Below are 24,478 nucleotides of genomic sequence, written 5' to 3'. Positions count from 1 at the left end.
ATACATATTTCCATGTCACCACAACAGGTGAAGTATTTGATACATTAAGCTGCAACACGCAGAGGTAGGAATAATGCTACTACTTCTTATGAACGTCAATAATGGATGAACTGAACTCTGGTTCGGGTCAGGCTTTAAGCAGAGGCAGACCTGTGTCTAATGCAAACAAGTCATCTTATTGGCTGATCTACAGGCGTCGAGTGGTGATGCAGCCCGTGCTGGGGCCCCAGTTATGGAGCACATGCGTGCTAGTGCTGGCATCGACTCGAACTTACACAAAACGAGAGTATTTGCAGATATGTCAATGAGGTATACAAGGTTTGATATGACCCCATTCTCCCACACATTAGGGGACACACACACACACACACACACACACACACACACACACACACACACACACACACACACACACACGGTGCTGCTTGACACCACCAGAGCATAATATTTTTGCTTTTTCTTTTGTAACAGCAAACTTTCTGAAGTCTCGTCGACTTTGGGTCCTTGCAAAACTAGATTAGAAAATGAGACAACAAGATCCACTAGAATATAGCCAGTTCATTCAAAACAGCCACGTTCTGTACACATCAAACTCACATTCAGTCTGACTGAAGTAAGGCTCTCTCAGTGCTGAAATCCAAAATGAATATGTTTCAGTATCAAGGAGAGGGTGTTTACTTAAGGTGCCATTGAATACATAGATGAGCCAATGTGACCCAGCAATCAAATCTTTTAAAATATACAATTGTCTCTTGATTGTATTGCTTGTTTTAGAATGAAATCAAATTACCAGATGTTACTGGCCACTTTTACACAGACATGGATTGGTCATGCCATAAAACACTAAGCTACGTTTTGTTGTTTTTTCTTTTATAGAGCAGTGTGCTCGCTGTGGTACAGGTCAAAACACTAATATTAATTGCTTATGGTCAAAAACAAGGGACCTTAAAAGTAGGCACAAACAAAAAAAGTAATCTATTGGTATTAGGTTTATAACATGTGAAAGTCCTTCAGTCTTGGTCACCAAATACTGAACTAAATTTTCCTGGTGCATTCACACAAATTCAATGGAAATGTTGCATGAACTGGCTTAAATCTCATCAGTGAAAATATTTGGAATTGGTAGAAATGGTAAGCCTGTTCTTTACAGGTATTTAGTGAATTTGCCCGGCACTCCATCTGTGTGCTATTACTTGGGTCATATAATGGACAGACTTAATGCACAGTTTCCAAAGGCATGCTTGATCAGACACAAACTCCAATCATCTGCTGGAACACTCATTTCACAACAGACCAAAGGGGACATACACATAATTCACTAGTTACTGGCCACACTCAACAACTCTCAGTTGTACCACAAATCGGCAAAAATCGGCAAATTAACGTAGGCATTTTTTTTGGTGTGAAATGATTCATTAAAAAGTTCCAACATGCACACACAAATATGTTACATGGTCCCAAGTCAAGCTTGTTAGCCATAAATGCTGACTTATCCTAATATAAAAAAGTTACATGGCAAGGTAAATTGGAGAAAAAAGTACCATTACACCCAAGAGTTGATCACAAATACATTACCTTACCAGAAAGCTAAATGTGTTGACATGGTTTGATCACAGTCTCCACCAAGTCTTTTGTACATTCCACAAGAAAGTGCCACTTTTATGGAGGGTTTTGAAAATCTTCCCCACCCACCCCCAATAATAAAAAAAACAACAACAACCAAACCCTGCTTGGGGAAAGTGGTAAATTTATGAGAATTTACTCCAGTACTGATGCTGTGGTGCACAAAAAAGTTATTGCACTTCAATCTGATCCATCTCAGGTGGATACTACAATGCTAATCACAAGATAAAGCAGACGTTTCATGCTGACGTTCTACAAGACATGGTTACGACCAGTTTCAACCACACACGAACAAACAAAAAAACCCAAAACAAAAACACAGCACACGATTACCTACTTCACTAATGAATTCACAACTTTTAAAGGTTTTCCGTTCTTAATTCGAATGCATCACTAGCTAGCACACAACAGTAAGTTCATGTTGAAATAGATTTACAAAGATTTACTCCTTTGTGATGACACAAATCAAGTCCATGCTTTGAGACTCCTGACTGTTTCACCACACAATACTCACATAAAAACTAGTCAAGTGGCGTCATCAACAGAGAGTTCATTTACACCAATCTTTCATTTGTAAGGCTCACTAAAGGTTTCAATGGAAGACCATACCCTGTGGCATGTACTTAATAACAAAAGGCACAATCCCACATATTAACCACATGGTGTAGTAGTTTCAATTGACAGTGAAGATGCTTACTCAAAAAACTCAAAATAATAGCAGCATGCCACATACAGCAGTAATATGGACTAGCTGAGATGCTTGGTCATCCAATCCTTAATAAGCTCGTATGGTCAGTTTCAGGTCTAACAATGATTACGTGTAATAGCTGTGACGGGTATTGGGTGGGGGATGGGGGATGAATAATAAAACAAATCAAATGATAAGTGCTTGGGTGATGTGGTGGCACTACACACATTCCTAAGTCTGAAAGAAAATATTCCTGCATAGCTGTCATTACACATGGTAGGATGGACTTTAAAGGGATCTCCATTGGCCTCGTGTATAGCCCACTCCAGTCCAGCCACGCTGGCTGCATCTCTTGGGGCAACGATCATGCAGGCCGCCACGTAGAAGGAAACTCAAGCAGCAATTTAACACTCACTCATGTCAGTGATTCCCACATAAGAGCTGATGCTAAAGCAAGCGCTAGTGGTGCTGATGGAATTCCACCCTTCGTGAAGGTAAAGGACATCGATAAGATAAAGAGCACCCTATAAACTGTCTCCTCTCCAACAGAAAGACGCAGCTCGTCTTCTGAACTGAATCTACTGTACATGTGTAGCACAGAAACACAAGCACAGTCACTTTTAAAGACCACTAGTTTTGAGGTAAGATCAATAGATAAATGTAACTTAAAGCACTGTTCTCAAATCAGTGGGAGCACACATCAGCTCCCTTCCAGTTAACCCACCAATAACTATGCAGTATTTAAACGTGTGAAAGAAATAAAAGTACGTTTGAAGTAATCAGCCGTTTGTTCTTTAAGCATATTTGTTTGGTTTTCAGGCAGCCAATTCCATACCAGTTGGAATTTGCCTTCTCAGTATTTCCATGCTTGGTACAAAGCTTTCCCTACCACATCCTATATTCAGCCCATCTGAAGGTGTATTTACACTGACAAACAAAATTGGGTTTTAAATGAAACAATAAAAATGGTGCACTTTTGTTGTAGTCAGAGCAACCACAGTCTCAGTAAAAGAAAAACAAACAACACAATCAGCTTGAAGCCAGCCTGCACTCAGGCTGCCTGGGATGACTCTGGTCAACTAAAAGGGACAACAGAAAGCAACACACTAAAGCTAAAATAAAGACCAACATGACGTTTCCAAAATCACCTGACAAACACCATTAAACTATTCTGCCCAAGTTCTGTTGCTATGACATTTTCCTCTGCAAAAACCCAACAGACGAGTGTGCTTCTTGACACAATCTTATGGTCAGAAGAAAGTGACCCAAGATGTATGAAATTGTCTCAAGTGCTGCAAATGCTTGTTGATTATACCATTTCATCTTAAGGCAAAACAGCTAGAGATAAACAGGACATAGCATAAATCAAATAGCTATTTATATATTGCCTTAAATGGATGTGTCTTCAAGTAGTTGGGACACTAAAGTCCACTGAGGTAAACTAGAAAATCCATCAGTCAACACCACCTTTGAGAGCATCAACTAGACACAGACAGACAAAACAAACCATTAAGACATGCTCATAGCTACAAGTTCCTTTTCTGCTAATTGGATACAGTTTTAGAAGGCAATAGCTTACTTTTTTTTCCCCTAGTTTTATGCTGTTGGTTTTTTTTTTTGTTTGTTTGTTTGTTGTTTTTTTCCAGTTTACATCTAACTGCATGCATCGTAGCTTGATCACTGGGCACTATAGTTTATCCTTACATCAAATTCCTTGATGAAGTGGATCTACATCAAACACTATGGGTCAAAAATACCAGCATACGTGTTACCCAGCACATTACAAGAAAACCAAAGCCAAAGAGGTACTTAAAATCTATCTACGTAAATATCCCCTTTTGTTAAAGTTAAGGCATTGCATCAATTCTCAACAAAAATAGACTGCCAATTATTAAGTTACTGGCCTTAGGACAGACTTTCAGGATTTGCTGACAAATTAAGTCTCTTAAGAAGTGCAAAGAAAATTTTAATCATTAAGGTTTTACAACGCTAGGTCATGCTTTAGAATGGTTTTTTAAAAAGCCCACTCACCGTTGCAAAACCCAAACGTAATTATAACTACATTGTATGTAAATTCCATAATGGCCATGATTGCATTTTATTCGATAATTTTTTTTAAGTAAACTATGAACAATAGCCCAGTAGCTCATCTCAGGTTCCTAACAGGCTCTATGGTAATGAGCACACAAAACATTACTTAAGAAACAATTCATGTTTCATCGCCTGAGAAACTCGTGCTGAAAGGTTCTATGGCACGACAGTTTTGGACAAGCGACCACCAGCACTATGTTCTACAAAAATGATTTGCTGTGTGAACACACTTAGCCTGTGCCAATTTCAGCCACAGGTTTGCTGCTGACTGAATCTGGCATACAGGCTAATGATTCATTTTTCAGTTCTGGAAAATGCATTTAAGGACCCGATAAAGAACAGCAAGGAGCAGATTTCAGCTAATCTTTAAAAAGGGAATATCCACTCCGTTTTTTCCCTTCACATGTGGGTTTCTGTGTCATTGATATAAATGGCAGTGCAATTTTGCTTTAATTACTTATGATGGACTTGCTCAAAATCTCGTGGGTTTTTTTTTTTTTTTTTGGTTCAAAGTTATTTTGTTTGACTTCTTTTCCTTAATTCTTAAAACCTATTCCTGAAGAATTTGGGAATCACTATGGTTAGCTTACTCCTGTTCCTGAAGGGATAGTTATTTCATAAGTGGAAATCTAAATAGACCCACAGCACGTGACATCTTGGCAGCTACAGCCTCACATCCTGCATGTGAACATCACATTCACACAAAGCCATTGGGAACTACTGCATGCAAAGTGCCTTTCCCCTGTATAACTAAAAACAAAAGTGCTTAGCTGAGATGTTCTGTGTACAGAGGATCAAGTACTACCACAAACAAACATCTTCAAAAATTCCATTCATTCTATATTTTACAGATAGAAAAAGATTGAAGGCTATGCTTGTTTTTGAAACATAGCTAAAAAACCCCAAAAGAAAACAAAAAAACCCACCACAACCTCACTATGCCTGGCTTGGTCTCAAGTGCCAAGTTTCAAGGAGTAAAACTACACTACCAAATTCCATAGGAAATGAAATCCCTTACGGAAGAGCCCAGAAGGTTTTATGGCTTCACCGTGATACTCATTTACAGTTTGGGTTATTAAGACGGCAGGTTACAAAGATAGTATAATTTATGTCTGCTCAGTCATTTGTGGTCTCAATAATTGTAGTGGGGAAAGGGAGTTGTTAATAACAATAATAAAAATAAATTAAAAGCCCTTTTAAATGATTGTCTCATTACTAATTGAGCAAATATTGCATGTCAATAATTTGAGGTGGGAATGGATATTTCTGGCCTTAATCTTTTTCTGAAAGTTTGTGACTTGGATGCTAAATGAAAAGGAAGCACATTGATACACTGAAAAATTAATCTACCTTTGGCAATAAGGAAGCATTTAGTAAAAAAAAAAAAAAAAAAGAAGGAGGATAAGCATTGCTTTAAAGTATGTTCATCAAGCAAAAGACAGGAAAAGTCTTGTTTCCAATGAAGAAAAAATTTAAATTATAAAGACATCCCAGACTTTGGTCATATCAATAAATTACTTCAGCAAATGGAAATTCAAAATGGGTAAAACGTTAAATCAGCTGGATACTCCATATCACCCAAATTAAGATTTTCAGTTTGTGTTTTCTGTTAATTGCAAATGTATGAAATGTAGATGGTGAAGCCACAGTCCCCGACGGGACAAAACAAGCTGCTCAGTTAAACAAGTTATTTCCTATCTGAGTATTGGTTAGTTCATTAAGAAAAACACACAAGTTCTCCAAATTATACTATGTTACACCAAAAAGCTGATAAAGCGTTTTATATGGCCGAAGTTAATGGTGTGTTAAGGAAGCCCCACTGAAGCTGAGAGTGGTGTAAAGTCAGACTGGACCTTCAAAACAAAAACAAACTAAATCTCCCAAAAGGCACTGCAAAAGCAGCTCAACAACACAAAAGGTTTATATATCTTCAGCTGGAAAAAAAACACTACATGGAGATTCAAACTAGCAGCTTCTCCTCCCAAACCGAGAAACAGAGGGTGGTCCCAAGGAGCCCGTGCCATCCACAGCAGTTTCATTTCATGAAGGCCCATGTCCACTCCAACGCTTGTGCTTCCGGCTCGTGCTCTTCAGTGTCATGTATCGGTCATATCTAGGACTGATGGTGCACACTGACATCACTGTGATCTGAAGTAACAGATATGTTCTGTGTAAACCTATTGCAATGTCCCCAGCTTATTACTTCCTTACGAGAATGCCTACAGTAAACATGCACCGTTTTAGACCATTCAGACCCAGAGGCCACTGGTCGTTTGGCTTAAGGTTGTATGGTTTTCCCTTGTCAAAGCAAAGTGTTTCCCCCGCCCCCCACATTTGTGCTGAATTAAATTGCACCTGACATAAAATGCACAAGCTTAAAAAGCAAGAATCAAGTATGTGATGAAAATCAGTTCCACCAAAATAACTACACCGCCCCCCACACTACAGACACACGTAGTCGGACACAAATACACACATTTTAACACATGGCCTGCACCTTCATACAAGTTCTGAGTAACCCGTTTAAACTGTCCCTCAGGGCAGGCTGTGTATTCCTATGCAAGGCCACAGCTCAACACATGGGAAGCAGGAGATGAGAACCACACACTCATCCCTGTGACCAAGAACGCACACAGCTATATAATACTAACCTTAGCCAAGTAATCTGAGCTTAAAATCATCAATGTGTTCAAATTACTACTTAGCACTCACAAAAACTCTAGAGGAATGCATGGCTTAGAATATCATATTCTTGACTTAAAACAAATCATCATCAAGAACTAACAAATAACTAAAACACAAATAAATAAAACTGTTCTTTCCTTGTATCCTCTAATAAGCAGTAAAGAAAAGCTCTGATAAATGTGGGGACAGGGAGACAGAAGGGATGTGAAGGTGGAATTGCATATCGTATTGACTAGGTGTCTAGAGAATAAACTGAGCATACACACACACGCACACAAAACAGTCATCCTGTGTATAGGGTACATTTTAAGGGTGTTCTGAGCATCTCACTCGGTCAGACAGCCATCCAATCCGAATGTGGTGGCGTGGCAGTCTTTGCCGTAACCATGGCAAAGACCACCGTTGGGCAAAGGGGGGCAGGCGGCCGTGATGCCGCAGTGTTTGAGCAGGTTCAGGCTGGGAGATGACGGGGAGGAAGAGGAGGAAGAAGGTTTCATGGTCGAGAGGATGAGAGCGAGGCAGTCAGCCACGGCTTTGTTCGGTGCACATGCTAGGGCAGGGGTATGACCTGGGGGGAAAAGATGAACAAAAATAATTAATTCAAAATAAATAAATGACACACACACAGACATGTCATGAAAAACAAACAAACAAACAAACTACTACACAACTTGAAAAGGCGACGACTGGGCGACTGGAGTCAGCACGGCTAGGGCAGTAAAGGGGCGGACGACGCAGCTGTACTTACCATCCTCGTCCACTGCCAGGACTGTGGCCCCGCGGCTCAGCAGAGCCTGCACTACGCTGGCCAGGCCGTTCCTGGCCGCGATGTGTAGAGGCCTGTGGGAATGGACAGCAGCCCTGTCAGAGCAACGCAGCAGAAAAGCTCCATCGCTTAGGAGCGACAGAATAATTCCAGCTGAATGTGATCGTTTGAAAGTGGAGAATTCTTACATTTGAAGCATACTGTTGGTTGCATTGATGAGAATCGGGCTGTGAATCTCTTTCAAGATCAGCATGGCACACATCTCATGAGCCTAGAAGAGAATGCACAGTTCACCTCCCTCTCCAGCAAAGACAGACAGACAGACAGACAGACAGACAGACAGAGACAGACAGAGAGACGCTATATTACTTACCTTGCTGCAGGCCAGGTGTAGGGCAGTGTTCCTGTTCACATCCAGGAGAGACAGATCTGCCTTGGCCCTGTGGAGCAGCAGAGCTGGATGCACACACGCACACACATCATCATCAATTCCACTGCACATAGTATGAAACCAGACAAAGAAGAATGGTTGTTTGAAGACAGAGACCAGCTGGGACAGACAGCCCGTTCCCCGAATGGGCTCTTACCCACGGCACCACTGCGGCCCTGGTCAGCTGCGACCATGAGCGCAGAGCGTCCAAAGCGATCCACAGCGTTAACGTCTGCTCCCATCCGCAGGAGCAGCTGCAGGCCACCGACGTCCTCGGCAAAGGAGGCGGCGTGGAGTGGGGTCCTGTATGGGAGTCAAACAGCGTCCACACTGCCGTTAGCATCTCAGGAGCTAAAGTTACACGCAATCGCATGTTACGAAAGACATTAAGAATTAAGACAGACACGCTCGCAATGCATCAGATTATCAAGCGGCTAATTTTTTTCACCTTGTTTTTAAAAACATTGTGTACACAAACACGCACACCCAGCAATGCCTGACTCTAAACTGCACATACATTTTCTAGAGAGGGTTTTCCTAAACAGTCCTGTTCTCTAACCTATGTGGAATGAAGTCACTCTACTCGTATTCAGTGCTGGTACACACCTTCCTCTGGCATCTGTGGTGTTGAGCAGTCGTGTGCCAAAACTTGAGTTCAGGATCATCTCTGCACAACCACTATGGCCATTAATTCTGTCGCAGGATGAGAACAGCATAAGGCTGTTATTACAAGTGTTACTCAAACATCTCTAACAGCACCCCAGACCCATGTACACAAGGGTCAGATGGAGGTCAGGGAGTGGCCCACTGTGTGTACGAAATACTGGACAGAGGAAGCAGACTCACAGAGCACAGTGCAGTGGGGTGAAGGGGTTTCCTTCCTGGATACTACATGATTTAAGTGCAAGTACAACTTCCAAACAGTCTTCATGACCTGCCAACACACAAGAGACAGTCTGAGGAACAACCATGTCGTATGCTGCCTGTCCCCATGGCCACACACAGGGTGGAAAGCTTCATGGTGTACTAGTTTGGCCAAGATCACCTACTCATGCAAGGGAAAAGCAAGCAATGCTTCAGACACAGCGTATAATCTTGGCAGCCTTTAACAAGAGAAATAGAGTCTTGTTATATAGTCGAGAATAAAATGAAGGTTGATGTTGATTCATCTGAAAGGTGTGTGCTGGCACGAGTCAACAAACTTATTGTTCCTTGAGAAAATATTTTTAGAGTGTAAAAGCTCAAGTTTAGTAAACGTTTTGCCGTTTGCAAATCTGATAATAAAAACAAAAGCTACTTGGACAAATTTGGAATTAAATACTTCCAAAGAATGAGGCACAAGTGCTGAATAACTGTTTGGAAGAGTCCGATCCTCACCATGATAGGCTGCCCAGTGTGCAGGTGTGAAGCCGTGGCGGTCAGTGATTGGGTGATGTGGGCGCTCGTGGTCAGCAGCAGACAGCAGGGAGGACAGCATCTCAGCATGACCACAGGAAGCGGCAAGGTGGAGGGCAGTACGTCCCTGGACGTCTTGCCTCAGGACTGAGGCACTGTGGGATAGCAGGGCTGTTACACAGTCCTCCCAGCCAAGTAGCGCCTGTGGAGAGAGGTCTGGTTGGAAATGCTTCTCAGACACACACACAAAAGGTTGTTCATTGCAATGAGGTGGACTGCCCTGATCACACTCAGAAACACAGGAAGCAGCCTTTACATCTCTGGAAAAAAGGAACGCAGACACACTAAATTCAGCTTCTCTCCTGAAAACCTGCAGAGGATTCCCTGTGTAAAATGCTGCATTAGCGCACGTTTGATGCATTCGGTTAGTGTGACTGATGAGACTGACCGCTCTGTGCAGGGCTGTCTGTCCTTTCCTGTCTCCCTGATCGGGACACGCCCCTCGGCCAAGCAGCAGGAGAACGCAGTCAGTGTGTCCACCCAGCGCGGCTAGCATGAGTGGGGTCCTGCAGAGAACAGAGAGTCAGTCTGGGCACACATGCACACACCCCCACCGTACAGGATGGGTGAGAACATCATCACGTCTCAACACAATGATACAGAAGTGCAAACACAGTGTGCACATGCAGGAGGGAAAAGGGTTACTCACTGCCCCCCAGTGTCTGAGATATTGAGGAGGTTAGTTTCCTCATCGCCGGATAACAGCATCTGCAGACAGTCTGTGTGGCCGTTGGCAGCTGTAACAGACACACACATGCAGCTATTGCCTCAGTAGAGTGACTTTAAAATTACAGTCCAAAGAATGATTGCAAATTATATAGGTCATGCAAACAGTTAAGTTCAAACAAACTTCATTTTCTACAGATATTCTAACCTCCTGTTTACCTGCAACGTGGAGAGGACTCCATTTGCTGCAGTGCTCAGTGAGTATACAGGATGCTGATTGGCTGAGTAGGAGCTCCACGCAGCGGGCATGGCCCCTCTGGGTGGCGACGTAGAGCACAGAGCATCCCAGCGAATCGCACACATCCACACGCACTCCAGACTCGAGCAGCACGCTCACGCACTCACAGTGGCCAGCCTGTGCCTGCCACAGGACACCAGAGCACAGGGGGCCACAGGCAAGGGCAGAGGAAGAGAGAGAATTTGGAAGAGCTGAAGAAACCTTAAATTATTTGAAATGGTGTCATGAAATGGAAACTGCCAATAGTAGGTGAGCCTATAGAAGCATACGTACTGCCAGGTGTAGAGGACTGATGGGACCACTACTCTCCATGTCTGTTGACGTATTAAAGGACATCACCAAGAGCTGCCACATGAGGGAGCACCATGGGACAGACAAAAAAAAAAAACCCAGACTTATCCACTGCCACCACAATCCTGCTGAGAAGAGATCAAGGGTGTGTGTGTGTCCTCACCAGCTCCAGGCTCTGCTTGTTGCCATGGGCAGCTGCATAGTGGACAGCACTGTAGCCTTTAGAGTTGTGTAGGCATGGGTCTGCGCCATTATCCAGCAAGTACTCCACACACCTTGCAAGAGAGATAGATAACTGTCAACACACCCCCACACCAACATACCTACACAGATACCCAAACAACACAACAGAACATACACGGGCACCTTAACACAGAAGTTACTGTCAGAACACACCGAGGCACACACTTTAGAGGCAGAAGGCAAGCCATAGAACCACACAGTTCACCCATTTACTATCAGATAAATAATACACTACAGTAATATATTAGAGCTTATTGTAAGATACTCGGAAAGACATACATAAAGGACTCCTTTTCTCCATCCTCTGGGTTCTGCTGTGCTCTTTCCAACCTGAGACAGAGAGAGTGTGAGACAAAGAACAGTCAGTGGCATTGATACTGTGTTTGTACTGGGCAAACACCAGTTATAGCAAAGCCTAGTGTGCCGAGTAGCTGTGAGAAGGGCACGCTTGGCCAGCAGATAGCCACCACGGGGCGCTCTTCACCTGCAGAAAGCTGTGGAAGCAGCCGCATAGTGGAGAGGAGTGCACCCTGAGCGGTCAGGCTCGTTGACCTCTGACCCCGCTCCCACCAGAACCACCACACACTGGTACCTCCTGTTAGCAGCTGCATAGTGCAAAGGGGTCCTGCAAAGAGAACATACCCATTTTCAGCCATGAGCCACTTTGTTCAGGAGCACTTCTCTTAAACATGCACCTAGAAATGGGTGTAATTTGCACCCACCTTCCAAACCTGTCTTTTTTATTCATGTCAGCACCACTACTCAAGAGCAGGTTGAGACATTCAGTGTTTCTGTATAGGTGAGAGAACAAAAAAACTAAACATACAGAGTACTGCTGGCCCTTTAAACATGTCGGTTGCTCTTGATTTATGCCCTAAAGAATTGCAAGAGTAGCTGCAGTTCCAGTCTGACCCTCCAGAGGCAGCAGCATGCAGACAGGTCCTCCCAAAGTCGTCCGGAGTGTTGATGTCGAAGCCGGCTGAGAGCACATGCTCTTTACTCATGGAGAGCACGATGCTGTACAGCTGACCTAGCCAGGGACATGCAAGAACGCTCGGTCAACGAGAGGCACGACTCCACGGACTGCACTGGTCTGCCGGCAGGAACCCCGAGACTTACAGCGGTCCGAGGCAGGAGCAGCACTCACCTGAGGAGAGGAGCTTGCGGCAACAGTCCGAGAAGCCATGGAGAACGGCGAGGTGCAGCGGAAACATGCCGTGGATCCCTTGCCTTTGACGGGTGTGAGGAAAACACAAACCCACAGAACACAGTGTAAATGCCACAACCAGAATCAGCACAGTGATACTGAACTAGATCAAACTCAGACCTCAGGGCAAGGACCATTTTAGCTTGCCGTTTCAGAACTCAACTAAGTGTGTTTGCGATGTTTCTGTGAACATGCAAGCCCACGAGCACACACCTGGCTGTGTCAGCACCGTTTGTCATTAAGGTGCTAATGAGCAGCTCATGACCATACTTAGCAGCAACATGAAGAGGGGTATTGCCATATCTGTCTACACAGTCTATCTCCCCACCTGAAAGAGACAGAGAGACCAGAGCTGAAGAGCAATGCATGGGCCCAGGAACCTGTGACCAAGGGAGAGAGTAAGAGGCTACGTCACCATTCTGAATAAGGATCTGGGAGCGCGTGAAGCGCCCGTGGATAGCAGCCATGTGGAGAGGGCTCTTGCCTTCTCTGCTCTAAAGAGACAAAACAAACCACAAAGCCCTTTAACATGAGAAACTAATCACAGACATCTGATGGATGCAGTGTTCACTGTGATCTCTCCAACACAGTGACTCACTCACACTTCCCACACAGTGCTCCTAGACCAACACACCAGCTTGTGGGGTCAGAACCTGGCACTGGAGACCTACAGGGCTGGAGTCAAGAAGCCCTTCTCCACCCAAGAGCCACAGGGCAAAAAAAAAAAAAAAAAAAAAAAAAAAAAAAAAAAAAAAAAAAAAAAAAAAGCACCTCCCCGGACACGTGTTCGGACCTGCATGTTGACGTCTGCACCATTGTTGACGAGCAGCTCGAGACAGAGTGCGCCATTGGTGGAGACAGCGGCCAGGTGCAGTGGTGTGTAGCCGCGGTGGTTGGGCTGGTTGACGTTAGCGCCGCGGTTCACCAGCTCATTGGCTACTGCCTCCTGCCCCATGTAGCAAGCGACATGCAGAGCAGTGTTGCCAAAGGCATTGGGCTCATCAATCTGAAGTGGGAAATAAAGAAATAAAAATATGTTTGTACAGCTGTAACCATTGCTGCAACAATGAGTGATGACAGCCTTTCCAACGAACCAAGATGGGAATATACACGTCTTTCACAAGCACTGAAAGACAGATGGTAGGTGCTGATAACAATGAGCAAAGATGAAGTTAACAACAATAGATGTGGCCAGCAGGACATCATTATCGTACCTTATTTTGTAATCAACCAACTCTGGCAGTACGCACCACTAATGTTTGTACATAAATACGTCTGCATGTGTCACCGGGGGTGACATCTGAAACTTGTTGTGATGGGCAAGCCATCTCAGTCAACTATGTCTGGGTCTACATCAGTAAAATAAAGCAACATTCGTAAAATTTCACTCCATTCTTTCCTAAACTTTCAACTTAACTGGAAATGAAATTATGTTCAATATGGCCCGTTCTGAATAAAGTTCACAGAACTAATGTCAGGATCCCATTGTGATGGCTGCAGTGAGTGGGTTGATATGCCCGACCTCTTCAGAACACTGTTAGCTGGGGTCGACACTGGAGCATAAAGGCTTGCAAGCCTGGTAACTGGTCCCTCCGTGACGCACGTCTGTTCAAACTATTGCTTTTCATCAGCAACATCAGTTTTGGGCATTTTAAAGTAGCTGCCGTCAGTTGTCCTGGGTCATTTAGTCATTTCTAGCCACTGACCAATGTGGCATCAGTATTTAACTAATTTCTAGATAGAAACATTACAAGCACTGCCAATCTGTAGATTGTTATTACTACTTGGTGGCCCCCTAGTGCCATGGAGATCAGTCTCTGAATAAAGTAGATAGTTTTGACAAATGTGGATATTCCCTAATTAATTGATGAACATTTTAGGGGAGGCAAATGACACCCATGCTTGTGTGCTGAAGGGGGGGATATGCAAAGACTTGCATATTTAAATGAGGGGTAAGCGCATGGAGATGCTGACCTCTGCTCCGTTGCGCAGCAGGTACTTGACCACATCCACATGGCCACTGGAGGCAGCAGCGTGCAGAGGAGTGTAGCCTTGCTTATCCTTACAGGTCTTGTCTGAACCATGTGCCATCAACAGCTTCACCACCTCCAGGTGACCTATATGATCAGAGACACACAGACTCATATCAGATTCCTGCCTATTTAGATCCCTAAACAGCAATGTCATTCTAGTTCAATTTAAAGGAGGGAGAGAGTAGTAACAAACCAGTCAATCGAATCTACTGGGAAACGACTCACATGAAGGTGAAAGACTCACCTAGGTAGGCTGCCCAGTGGACAGGCTGTCGCTCCTTCTTATCACTGGCAATCAAACTGGCTCCCCTGTTCATCAGTAATTTAACCATCTAAAGAAAAGCAAGACAGCCTCAAAATAAGTCTGCAGCAAGGAAGTCAGGTTTGAGGCGACACGAGTGCTCGGAGGTCAGACAGCACACTTCCCGGGCTGCACCGGGAATTACCCCTCCACCCACCTCCTGGCAGCCGCTCTGGGCAGCGTGGTGCAGTGCAGTGCGGCCCGTGCGATCGGCCGCGTTCAGGGCGCTGACGTGGGGGAGGAGGGCTTCAGCACAGCGCGTGGCCCGGTTGGCCGCAGCAACGTGCAGAGCCGTCTGCCACAACTTGTCCCTCGCTGTGATGTCAGCGCCTTTCCGAAGCAGCAGCCCCACTGCCTTCTGTGAAGCAAAGAACATCCGGCATCTGATCGCAAGCGGGAGGAGGCACGACTGCCCCTTGGGCCATAAGGTAATGATCTGGGAAAGGTTGGCTCCATTCACACGGGCTACCTCGTTCCTTGAAGCGGCTGCTCTGTGTAATGGCGTCAGCCACACGTGGTCCTTTGCGTTAATATTTGCGCCTAGAAGAACAAGAGGAACATGCTGTGGTGAGAACAGAGTGGGGGCAGGATTTTTGTCTGTTGCTAAGTGCACAGAACAACCAAAACTACACAAAATCACAAGAAGGAAATCAACGTGGCACCGCTGTATGCATGCCTACCTGCAGTGATGAGGAGGTCCATTATGTGGACATCCCCCAGCCAAGCAGCAGCATGTAGAGGTGTGCGTCGCTCCTGGTCCTTAAAGACAACCCACAGAGCCTTCAGAACACTGCTCCCATCCTCCTTACTTCATTTCAGTGTGAACTCTCTGCTGACCTCTACTGGCCCTACTGACTTAACCAACAGCTCAGCAGTTTCAGAGTAGCTTAAAAGTGTGATGGCATTTCTGAACTCAGCAATCAAAGAAAATTACATCAACAAAGGATCCAATACTGCACAATCTCATAGCAATGCATCCATTGTATGATAACTGCACTTTCTACACAAGGTAGACACACCCTTTTCATGTTCATAAACTGAAAACATACCAGTGCATTGACTTCATCTTTCTTGTGCAAAAACAACTGAACTTCATCTGCGTTCCTATTAAATATTGCCTGGACCAGAGGAGGCTGAGGGATGCAAAAAAGATAAAGGTTACACGGACGTAAGAAACACTAGTTTGCCTACTGTGCGCGACTGTCCTAGAGGACTAAAAAGGGCTGGTAGTGTATGTAACAATGTCATAATAATAATAATAATAATAATAATAATAATAATAATGTCATCTTCACACAGTTGTTGGTGTGGAAGGACAGATGTTATGCTAGCTAGCAACCTATGCACAATGGCTGCTGTTCTGCTCGAGCTATATGCTTGCATTTTACATTAAAACAAGGACGTCGACTGTCATCCCACTAGACACCAATCCAGAAATATAAAGTGAGCGACAGAAGGAGCCCTTGTTATGCAGGCGGCGGAAGGCCATCCAGGCTGGGTTAACGTTCACGCTCATGCTAACTGTGCTAGCTAACGCTAGCTGGCTAAACGGCTGCCAGCGCGATTTCTCACCTGGTCTGAAATGTTTAAAACCCCCATCTCCCAGTGTCAGTCAGGACGAAACTCCGTCATCGGGATAGACCACAAAACTGCACCGTATCTGCTTAGCACAGGACTAAAGCGATGCGAAGACAGCGACTAGATTCCCGTAAAGGCTATAATGGCTACCAGAGTTCTTCCTCCTGGTCCAGGACTACGTGTTCTCCACGGCGCAGCGTACAGCTACTGCCCCCTACTGGCAGTCCTTTTCGATATTGCAGTAATATTTTCATAGACAGTAAATGTTCAGGTAAACACTAGATCATTATGTGCCCTTTAATTATTACAGCATGATTTTTATTGATTTGTTTTTTCCCCCTCATGGTTTATTTATCGCTGAGTTGTCGTCTGTGGGAGGCGGATCCAGGAGATGTGACGAGTACGGAAGGTTATATTCCCACTTTAACGCAAAGGTTTACGTTCAGTTTAATAGCTACGCGTTTTAATCCACAGAATGACCGCACAAACAGCGAAGAACATCAGTTCTATTCCGATAGATGGATTTAGCAATGTTCGGATTACATCAACGTGGACATTTTTACAGTCTGTAAGAAACGAGTTCACTTTATCTAAGATAAGATAACGCTAACATGTTTTACCCAAGATGATACTGGCTAGCTAACCTAGCTAACTGGAAAGTACCTCGTGGTTTTTAAGCAGTACCTTTAAATGTTTCTGGTGTAATTTTACTAATAAGTATTCTAGAATAATCAAATGCCTCTTCTCTGCGTAGGTCCAGTGGTCTGAGCCGTGGCTTGTTGGCCTGCTAGCGTTTCACAGCTTGTGTTTTGCGTTCACTATACTGAGTTGCAGCTACTACAGACTCCAGATCGCCCAGTTTCTCCTAATGGGTGAGTTATAGTGGAAGTGTTGGCTGTGTGGTTTGGACACAGCAATGCTGAAGTAAAAAATGAGCTGTTTGTCCTTTTCAGTTGTGATGGTGTACAGCGCAGAATATCTCAACGAAATGGCAGCCATGAACTGGAGGTAAAACGTTACTGCTCTTCATAACTGAAAGATCAGCTGAATTGTTTACATGTCCACAGTATTATATGCACACTGTGTTTTATATTTTAGGTCATTTTCAAAGTTTCAGTACTTTGACTCCAAAGGCATGTTCATATCTCTGGTATACTCGGTACCTCTCCTGATCAACACACTCATTATTGTGGTAAGATGTTATCACCTTCCGCCTGTCTTCCAATAAGAGAACTGAAAATACAGCCAAACCGATTACTAAGAATTTAATGGACCGCATCATCTGAAAATAAGATCTATGATTTCCTTTACTGAGTTTGTTTATGTAGACTTCAGTGAGAGGAGATGTAGTAACCTATATCTGTGTTTCCCATCAGAAGCAAAAACTATTGCAGCATGCAGTAGACATGATTTAGAATGGGCTAAAAAAAAAATCCCTCACTTGGTGTAAGAACAATTAACATTTGTGCTTAATTTCAATGCCTAAGTAATGATTGGTGTGTTTCAGTCTGTGTGGGTGAAGAGGACCTTCTCAACCATGGCAGAGCTGAAGAGAAGAGCAGCTAGAAAAAGTGTTAAGAAAACTCAGTAGGTGGAAACTGGCTTGGCAACGCTGTGGCACTGTGCGCCAGTCGACTGTGCTTGGCATGGCTTTTCACACTGTAGGGACCCAGGACACATGGCCATCCCCTTCAATCTGAGGGCGGCATACAGAACCAGAACATGGTTCAGTACACAGGGATGGCATGAAGGTGGAATGGCACCAGCTGATGATTCTGTGACACATTTCCCTTATGGTAGCTGTGGACATTTAAAATGACGGTTGAACCAAAACCCCAAACTGTTGCTATAAGCAACAGGTGCTGTTGGTGTAAACACCAATACCAACTTCCACAGATGAGTGAAGGAGCTAAAACTATAGCATAATCGGTCTGTTGGAAAAGGAGTGACTGGATCAACCATCATAACTGTTTCTCATTAGTTTTTGTTTGCATAGGACTCTGAATTACTGTGTTCATGGAAAATGTAAATACTATCAGTGATAATAAAAGGAATTAAACATCTATTTATGTATATTTGGTATATATTTATTTTACAAAATCCCTTTATGGTCTGGGGTTGGTGTGTACAGACAAAAGCGGGTTTTCTTACTTCTTCCAAAAGAGGGCGATAAGATATCTGTATTTCAACTAGTGGCCTCTGTGAGGTCAGACACCACACCATAGTTTCACTGGCATCAAACATACACACTTTACATAGATATTTGTAGTTGCTACAGAAGAATTAGCTTACAATTTTAACATTTTAAAAATAAAGTCATAGACTCTATATTAACTAGATATAATTACTGGCACAAAAAGACTTGTTTTGGGGATATGCCATCAGGAAACAACCGTGGGAATTTTCTTTAAGAAACTGAAGTCCACGTTCCCTTAAGGTGGAGCTGAATGGCTGCTGTGCTGTCTGTGATTGTTGTGATCAATGGTGCCGGAGCTGCAAAGTCCCACAGTAACGGGAAGTGGAATATGTTCTGTCCTTTTGCCTACGCTTCATCCACCCATCTACGTAGCTCTCTGTAAGCATGTCCGGCTCCTATGCCCTCTGCATAGGAGAGCGACACACTTGCTCAGGGCCCCTGGGGTTGCTGTGGCCTGTTAGTAAGTGAAGGAAGTGTGTGTGTGTGTGAGAGAGAGGGGGGGGGGGGGGGGTATGGCTCTTAGAAAACTGGGTACTCTTCACTGCAGGGATCCTAAACTAGCCTAACTGTTTGTTAGTCTCACCTCAGCCTTAAGGTAAAGATGAAGAGTCCTTGGTAATACCTGTATAACCCCTCCATGCACCTGTACCAATCATAGTTCCACCCATTAAATACGTCATAGGCCATAGCAACATTATAAACCCTATTAAACATGAATGGTTTAGCAAACCAAACAAAGAACACTCACTCTCTCTCTCTTTCATTCTTTCTCTCTCTCTCTCTCTTTCTCTCTCTCCTTCCTTCCTTCTCTTATCTTTTAATTTCCAGGCTAACTTGGAATCCCAATACTCTGCAGTATTCTGCCTGTTTTTAAAGCTTCATAGTGGTACACATACATCACCTGTAAACCATGAAAAGCAGCATGGAGCAACTCAGCACTGTCTATCTCCATCTCTCAGGTTTGCTCTCCCCAAAGGAGCTGGGTGAAGTGTGTCACCTGACTCACATGTTCCAGTCTAATGAGGAGTAACTTAAATAATAAAAACATGCCACACTTGTTCTTAAATGTGTACCTTACAGCCACCTGGTGGCGCCAGAGAAGGTCCAGGCTCAAGTAGCAATTTCTTGTATTGAAGTGAAAAAAAAAATGCCTTGACACAACATTGGCTTTAAAATTGGTGATGTTTCAGGGGTGGTTTTCTCTAAATTTACTCTAAAATAAATCATTGGCCAGTCTTGCTTTCCTATCAGTTTCTCTGACGTAATCTTTTGACACGATGATGTCATCCCCATGCCCCTACAACCCCTGGTCCCAGTGTCACTTCCATATATACAAGTTCTAACCATTCATACAGACATTACAAATCATTCAGCCCCCCCCTTTCTCTCTCTCTCTCTCTGTCTCTCTTTCTCTCTCTCTCTCTGTCTCTCTCTCTCTCTTTCTCTCTCTCTCTCTGTCTCTCTCTCTCTCTTTCTCTCTCTTTCTCTCTCTCTGTCTCTCTCTTTCTCCCTGTCTGTCTCTCTCTCTCTCTCTTTCTCTCTCTCTGTCTCTGTCTCTCTGTCTGTCTGTCTGTCTCTCTCTCTCTCTCTCTCTCTCTGTCTCTATATCCCCCCCCCCCCACTTCCATATGTGTTCCAGCTAACATGCTTTACAGTAAGTGTTTATAGCTATTGATCGCTTCTGCGTGGCAGTGAATGGGGGCGATCAGCCCTGTCCAACAGTCCCACACAGACTTGCTCAGGAACAACTTTCTCTCTCCGACTTCCCAGCAAAGCCAGCACGGACAGCAGAGCACTTCCGCAGTCATGTGACCAGACTGCCCAGTTTCCCTAGCAATAAGCAACGTACTAGTCTGATCCCAAGAGAGTAACTAAAGATGCCGCAAACACACACACACACACACACACACACACACACACAAAGCTAATAAGCGAGAAGACCATTAGTAATTCCTTGAAAGTGGATTGTGCGCCTCGTGTGGGTTGTGTTGATTGATCTGCAACTCAGCTCTCCAGGTCTGGCAGGTCTGAAGCTACATGAGGGTCTGTAAATGTGCGTCTCTCTCCCAAGGCTCGCGTACACAGCACTGGCCTCCCCCGTCCTGCATGGGGCCATGCAGAGAGTGGCCCAGTTTAACAACAACAACTCCACAGCTGGAATCTCATCAGCAGGTGAGGCACATGTTCCTTTTAGAGAAAATGAACTCAGCATTCAGAAATACTTTATATGTCTCACACTCTCAGGCTGGTGACTATACAATATTGGGAGAAAGCTGACATCATCGTATACGTATGAAGTCATGCCCAGTGTCCAGATCAGGCGGATGGTTCTGTTTCTATGGAAATAGTAAATGATCACACCCACTTTCCTAAAGATCAGCTTCTATTTACTCGATTACACTTCCGAGGATAAAGATCGATGGCTCCGGTGCCGTTCCACTGAACCAGCATGTCCCGGACCCTCTGGTGGAGGAGTGCATCACGTGTGGGAAGGTGGAGTAATGCAGAAGACTGCATCTGTCACCCCACCCCCGCCACACCCGGCCACGCCCCCTCCACTTGCTCTCCTATTACACTGACTCACTTATAGGAAATCTGTCGCACAGAGCCAAAAGCTTCATTTCTGTCTGTTTTCGACCCAGAAAATCCCTTTGCCTTCTGCTAACCTGTAAAGGCCACTAGCCATGAGTAACTCTGCCAGCAGAGAAGCCCCAGGGGCCTCAACCTGCTGAGACAAAGCTTGTTTTACAGTCCGGCATTTAGCCGTCTTTAAAATGTTATCAAAAGAGGCTTTTTTATTTAGTGTTCATAGGCTGTATGGAGATCTGTGTGTTTTAAAGGTAAATGAAGCATTCCAAATCCAAACCTCGCTTGTTTGGTATTGCATCATTTTTACTGTCTTCTGAGTTCAAAGGGGCAGTCAAATTTTAATGGCTCCTGTAGCTGGTCTACCTCAGACGAAAATATGATGTTGATTAGAAGGCCATAATTTTAGTGTAATGAGATCAGCTCATGATCTTGGGGGGTGTTATGTCTCGAGATGTCATATGACCAAGTGTTCCAGGGGTCTTGTACTCTGCAGATAAGAGCTCACACACATACATGTCTCTATTACACATCTTCCATACATGACCTTGACAGACTGTGGGTCTATGTACCTTTGTTCTATTCAGAATGTTAGGTTGTACATTTCAGTAGTTAGTATTCAGTTATCATAGTATGACAGAGGCCGTCACTCGGGGAGGTAAACGTGTGTTCTGGCTGCTCTGCCAGGAAGACCTGAGTTTGAGGCCTTAGTCTGTGGCACACATGGATTTGGATTAAGAGCTGGCAGTGTTTGAGGAGACAGAGTAAGATTTGGAAGAAGAGAGAGAGGTCAGAGGTCAGAGCTGGTGACTTCCATAAGCCAACAGCACCAGCTCTGTGTCAGACCTGACACTTCAGTCTTATGGATGATGACTGAATACTCTTTGATATTTCAAAACAATGGTCCTCCATACAAGTGTTGACCTTGCTGTGTTTCCTCTAAACCAGAACACCTGATTCAACTGGCCCGTTGGCTAAATACTGAGCCCTGCCTGAGATGATTTCATCAAGGAACAGGCAAATGATAGCAGTATAATTTCACTTGTAAATAATGCTAGTGGTAATTCTGCTAAATAGATGAATGAATAAATAATTATGAATAATGTGCCAAGCACTGCATCCCCTAGACTGCATTGGGAGGACAGAGCTGACTTCTCTTGACCTGCCAGCTGGTTGTGTTACCAGTTACCAGACTTTACTGATGTGCAACTAGCAGTGAAACAAAAAGAGAATAAGTGAACAACAAATATTTTGAGAAGATTAATTAATGCATAACAATCCTGCTCTGATTCTGCACGACTCACTCAGTTCATTTCATTAAAAACTTCTACTACTGGCCAAGTGCATTAACAAACCCAAATGGTTGGAAGAAAATCCTGGAGAGGATTTTAACTTTTCAATCCTAAACGACACCGATCACGCAGAGGAAACAGCAATGATTCCACTCAGGCAGAGGAAGCAGTGTGGCCAGGTTCCTGGCAGAAGTTGCAGATTAAAAATGTCACATATTGGGCAGAGAATAATAGTTAGTTTCACTAATAAACATTCAGTTAAAGTTACAAATCTTACTCAAAAGTAAAACCCTTTAATATTTACGTTAGAAACACGTGAAAGCTTTATGGTAGAGTGCATATTACTTTCAACACTTTCAAACCCTAAATGCTTTTGACTTTGGACACATACGTTACTTTGGCAAAATGTTTTACTTAGGCTAGGTGATTATGCAAAGAGGAAAACATCTCTGTCAGCAGTCAGGTGTGATATTTGTATGGCCTGAGTGGAATGATTTTTCCTGTTCTAATGTGCTTCTCTTTGTGATGTTCAGAAACCCTTGCAAAGTTGTGTAGACATCATCACTCTTATTTAGTCTCCAGGACTGTTCCAGAAGGGCAATCAATGATTTGAATGTGAACATGGACATGGACAGCATCTCTTCAAACATAAACAAGTAGATCCAGGATAACATCCGATGAATCAACATCAAAGCCTAGAGAGAGAGAGAGAGAGAGAGAGAGAGAGAGAGAGAGAGAGAGAGAGAGAGAGAGAGAGAGAGAGAGAGAGAGAGAGAGAGAGAGAGAGAGAGAGAGAGAGAGAGATTTTTGGAATTCACTTTCAGGAACAGATCTCTTTCATCCTGCTGGTCAGAAGAGCCCATTACTGTATACAAACATACCTGGACCATTCTGGCTTTGAGGGTTAAAGTCATGGGGTCTTTCTCTTAACTAAGAACCCCCTGCCCAGTTCAAGCTTTGCCACCTTGGTTTCCAAGATTCGCTTATGAAGTACATTTGGATTTGCTACACTGAGTCAGAGAGGTTATGTTTTGTTTTAGTCATAGATCAACACATTCTCACATAATTTACCATAATTTAGTCATACCTTTAGCCTTCTTGAAGTTGATTTTCAGTCAAAAATACCTTCTTAATACTGTCCAGTAGAGGGACAGTATGTATGAGTTTTTGTGTGTTTCAGGGAGGATCTCTTTGAGTGTGTTCAGCTTGGTGTGAGGGGAAGCTGAGCGTTAGGACTGGGATTCCACGTGATCCCTGCACCACCAAACCAGGCAATGACCAAATCCGTGTAGGAGAGCTGAGTCACCAAACTGCAGAGACATTACATCAAAGCAGCCGGTCATCACTGCAAAGCTGATGTTTGCCACCATAAGAGTTCATTTACTTCATCATGCCAGCTACTGGTGCTTCTGTACAGGAGTGGTGAATCTATCTTATTTGCCAAAAGGGTCCAATGAACATACAGACATGTAGAAACAGCATGGAGAGCATTTCGATTAAAACATGGGGAGACAAATAAAGTTAAAGCTACCCATGGAAATACTGAGAACTAGAGTTGCACTGCAGGTATAGTACATAATGTTTGATATCTTAGCATAAAGGTTTTTAGGATTTGAATGACACTGTAATCACCTTAGCTTCTGGAGAGTAAATACACTATAGTATCTTAGGAACCTGAGAGAGAAAAGCAATATCCATTATTATATTATTCACATAGCCATTATTATATTACATATAATAACACATAGTGACCAAACTGTGCTCCAGCCCAACTAAAAGGTTGCTAAAACTTTGTAAACTTGTATGTGTTTATTTGCTATGGAAAGGCTGGATTGTGCTAGAATGTGCAGCATCGAGATTCATATGCTCTCTCTCTCTCTCTCTCTCTCTCTCTCTCTCTCTCTCTCTCTCTCTCTCTCTCTCTCTCTCTCTCTCTCTCTCTCTCTCTCTCTCTCTCTCTCTCTCTCTCTCTGTGTGTGTGTGTGTGATGGCTCTGGTAGCTGGACTGAGCTCAGGTAGAGTCGGCAGATGATGGGTTGTGACTCACT

General features: G+C 43.8%; 2 protein-coding genes across 2 annotated transcripts in view; one reads left to right on the top strand and one right to left on the bottom strand.

The window, feature by feature from the left end:
• ankrd52a (ankyrin repeat domain 52a) overlaps nucleotides 1-16,502 on the bottom strand; it is a 17,621-nt gene extending 1,119 nt beyond the window's left edge. The window contains exons 1-28 of the mRNA XM_035522301.1: nucleotides 16,350-16,502; nucleotides 15,827-15,910; nucleotides 15,458-15,536; nucleotides 15,247-15,317; nucleotides 14,935-15,135; nucleotides 14,721-14,808; nucleotides 14,418-14,560; nucleotides 13,237-13,449; nucleotides 12,859-12,937; nucleotides 12,657-12,771; nucleotides 12,384-12,466; nucleotides 12,149-12,266; nucleotides 11,959-12,027; nucleotides 11,721-11,861; nucleotides 11,516-11,566; nucleotides 11,157-11,268; nucleotides 10,976-11,047; nucleotides 10,624-10,825; nucleotides 10,388-10,475; nucleotides 10,127-10,244; nucleotides 9,661-9,880; nucleotides 9,130-9,217; nucleotides 8,890-8,976; nucleotides 8,441-8,586; nucleotides 8,227-8,309; nucleotides 8,042-8,124; nucleotides 7,836-7,927; nucleotides 1-7,655 (exon numbers count right to left, since the gene is read on the bottom strand). The exon at nucleotides 1-7,655 is cut by the window's left edge and continues 1,119 nt beyond it. Of these exons, the coding sequence (XP_035378194.1) occupies nucleotides 7,414-7,655; nucleotides 7,836-7,927; nucleotides 8,042-8,124; nucleotides 8,227-8,309; nucleotides 8,441-8,586; nucleotides 8,890-8,976; nucleotides 9,130-9,217; nucleotides 9,661-9,880; nucleotides 10,127-10,244; nucleotides 10,388-10,475; nucleotides 10,624-10,825; nucleotides 10,976-11,047; nucleotides 11,157-11,268; nucleotides 11,516-11,566; nucleotides 11,721-11,861; nucleotides 11,959-12,027; nucleotides 12,149-12,266; nucleotides 12,384-12,466; nucleotides 12,657-12,771; nucleotides 12,859-12,937; nucleotides 13,237-13,449; nucleotides 14,418-14,560; nucleotides 14,721-14,808; nucleotides 14,935-15,135; nucleotides 15,247-15,317; nucleotides 15,458-15,536; nucleotides 15,827-15,910; nucleotides 16,350-16,376 (3,195 nt within the window). The 5' untranslated portion in view covers nucleotides 16,377-16,502 and the 3' untranslated portion in view covers nucleotides 1-7,413. The remainder of the gene's footprint in view (nucleotides 7,656-7,835; nucleotides 7,928-8,041; nucleotides 8,125-8,226; nucleotides 8,310-8,440; nucleotides 8,587-8,889; nucleotides 8,977-9,129; nucleotides 9,218-9,660; nucleotides 9,881-10,126; nucleotides 10,245-10,387; nucleotides 10,476-10,623; nucleotides 10,826-10,975; nucleotides 11,048-11,156; nucleotides 11,269-11,515; nucleotides 11,567-11,720; nucleotides 11,862-11,958; nucleotides 12,028-12,148; nucleotides 12,267-12,383; nucleotides 12,467-12,656; nucleotides 12,772-12,858; nucleotides 12,938-13,236; nucleotides 13,450-14,417; nucleotides 14,561-14,720; nucleotides 14,809-14,934; nucleotides 15,136-15,246; nucleotides 15,318-15,457; nucleotides 15,537-15,826; nucleotides 15,911-16,349) is intronic.
• An 84-nt stretch (nucleotides 16,503-16,586) lies between these two features.
• tmem18 (transmembrane protein 18) lies at nucleotides 16,587-19,797 on the top strand. The gene is made up of 6 exons (XM_027025810.2): nucleotides 16,587-16,923; nucleotides 17,110-17,227; nucleotides 17,309-17,363; nucleotides 17,454-17,547; nucleotides 17,863-17,942; nucleotides 19,381-19,797. The coding sequence occupies exons 1-6, from the start codon at nucleotides 16,831-16,833 to the stop codon at nucleotides 19,424-19,426; spliced, it is 486 nt and encodes a 161-aa protein (XP_026881611.1). The 5' UTR covers nucleotides 16,587-16,830; the 3' UTR covers nucleotides 19,427-19,797.
• Nucleotides 19,798-24,478: the final 4,681 nt, after the last annotated feature.

The sequence above is a fragment of the Electrophorus electricus genome, chromosome 24, assembly GCF_013358815.1.
Source record: "Electrophorus electricus isolate fEleEle1 chromosome 24, fEleEle1.pri, whole genome shotgun sequence".
Classification (NCBI taxonomy): domain Eukaryota; kingdom Metazoa; phylum Chordata; class Actinopteri; order Gymnotiformes; family Gymnotidae; genus Electrophorus; species Electrophorus electricus.
This window is presented reverse-complemented; position numbering and strand designations above follow the sequence as displayed.

What these genes read in the sequence shown, in the direction of transcription:
- tmem18 (XM_027025810.2), top strand. Translation starts at nt 16,831, where the DNA reads ATGACCGCACAAACAGCGAAGAACATCAGTTCTATTCCGATAGATGGA. An exon ending in CGCCCAGTTTCTCCTAATGG is followed by an intron (nt 17,228 to 17,308) that starts GTGAGTTATAGT and finishes TGTCCTTTTCAG; the next exon opens with TTGTGATGGTGTACAGCGCA. An exon ending in TCAACACACTCATTATTGTG is followed by an intron (nt 17,548 to 17,862) that starts GTAAGATGTTAT and finishes GGTGTGTTTCAG; the next exon opens with TCTGTGTGGGTGAAGAGGAC.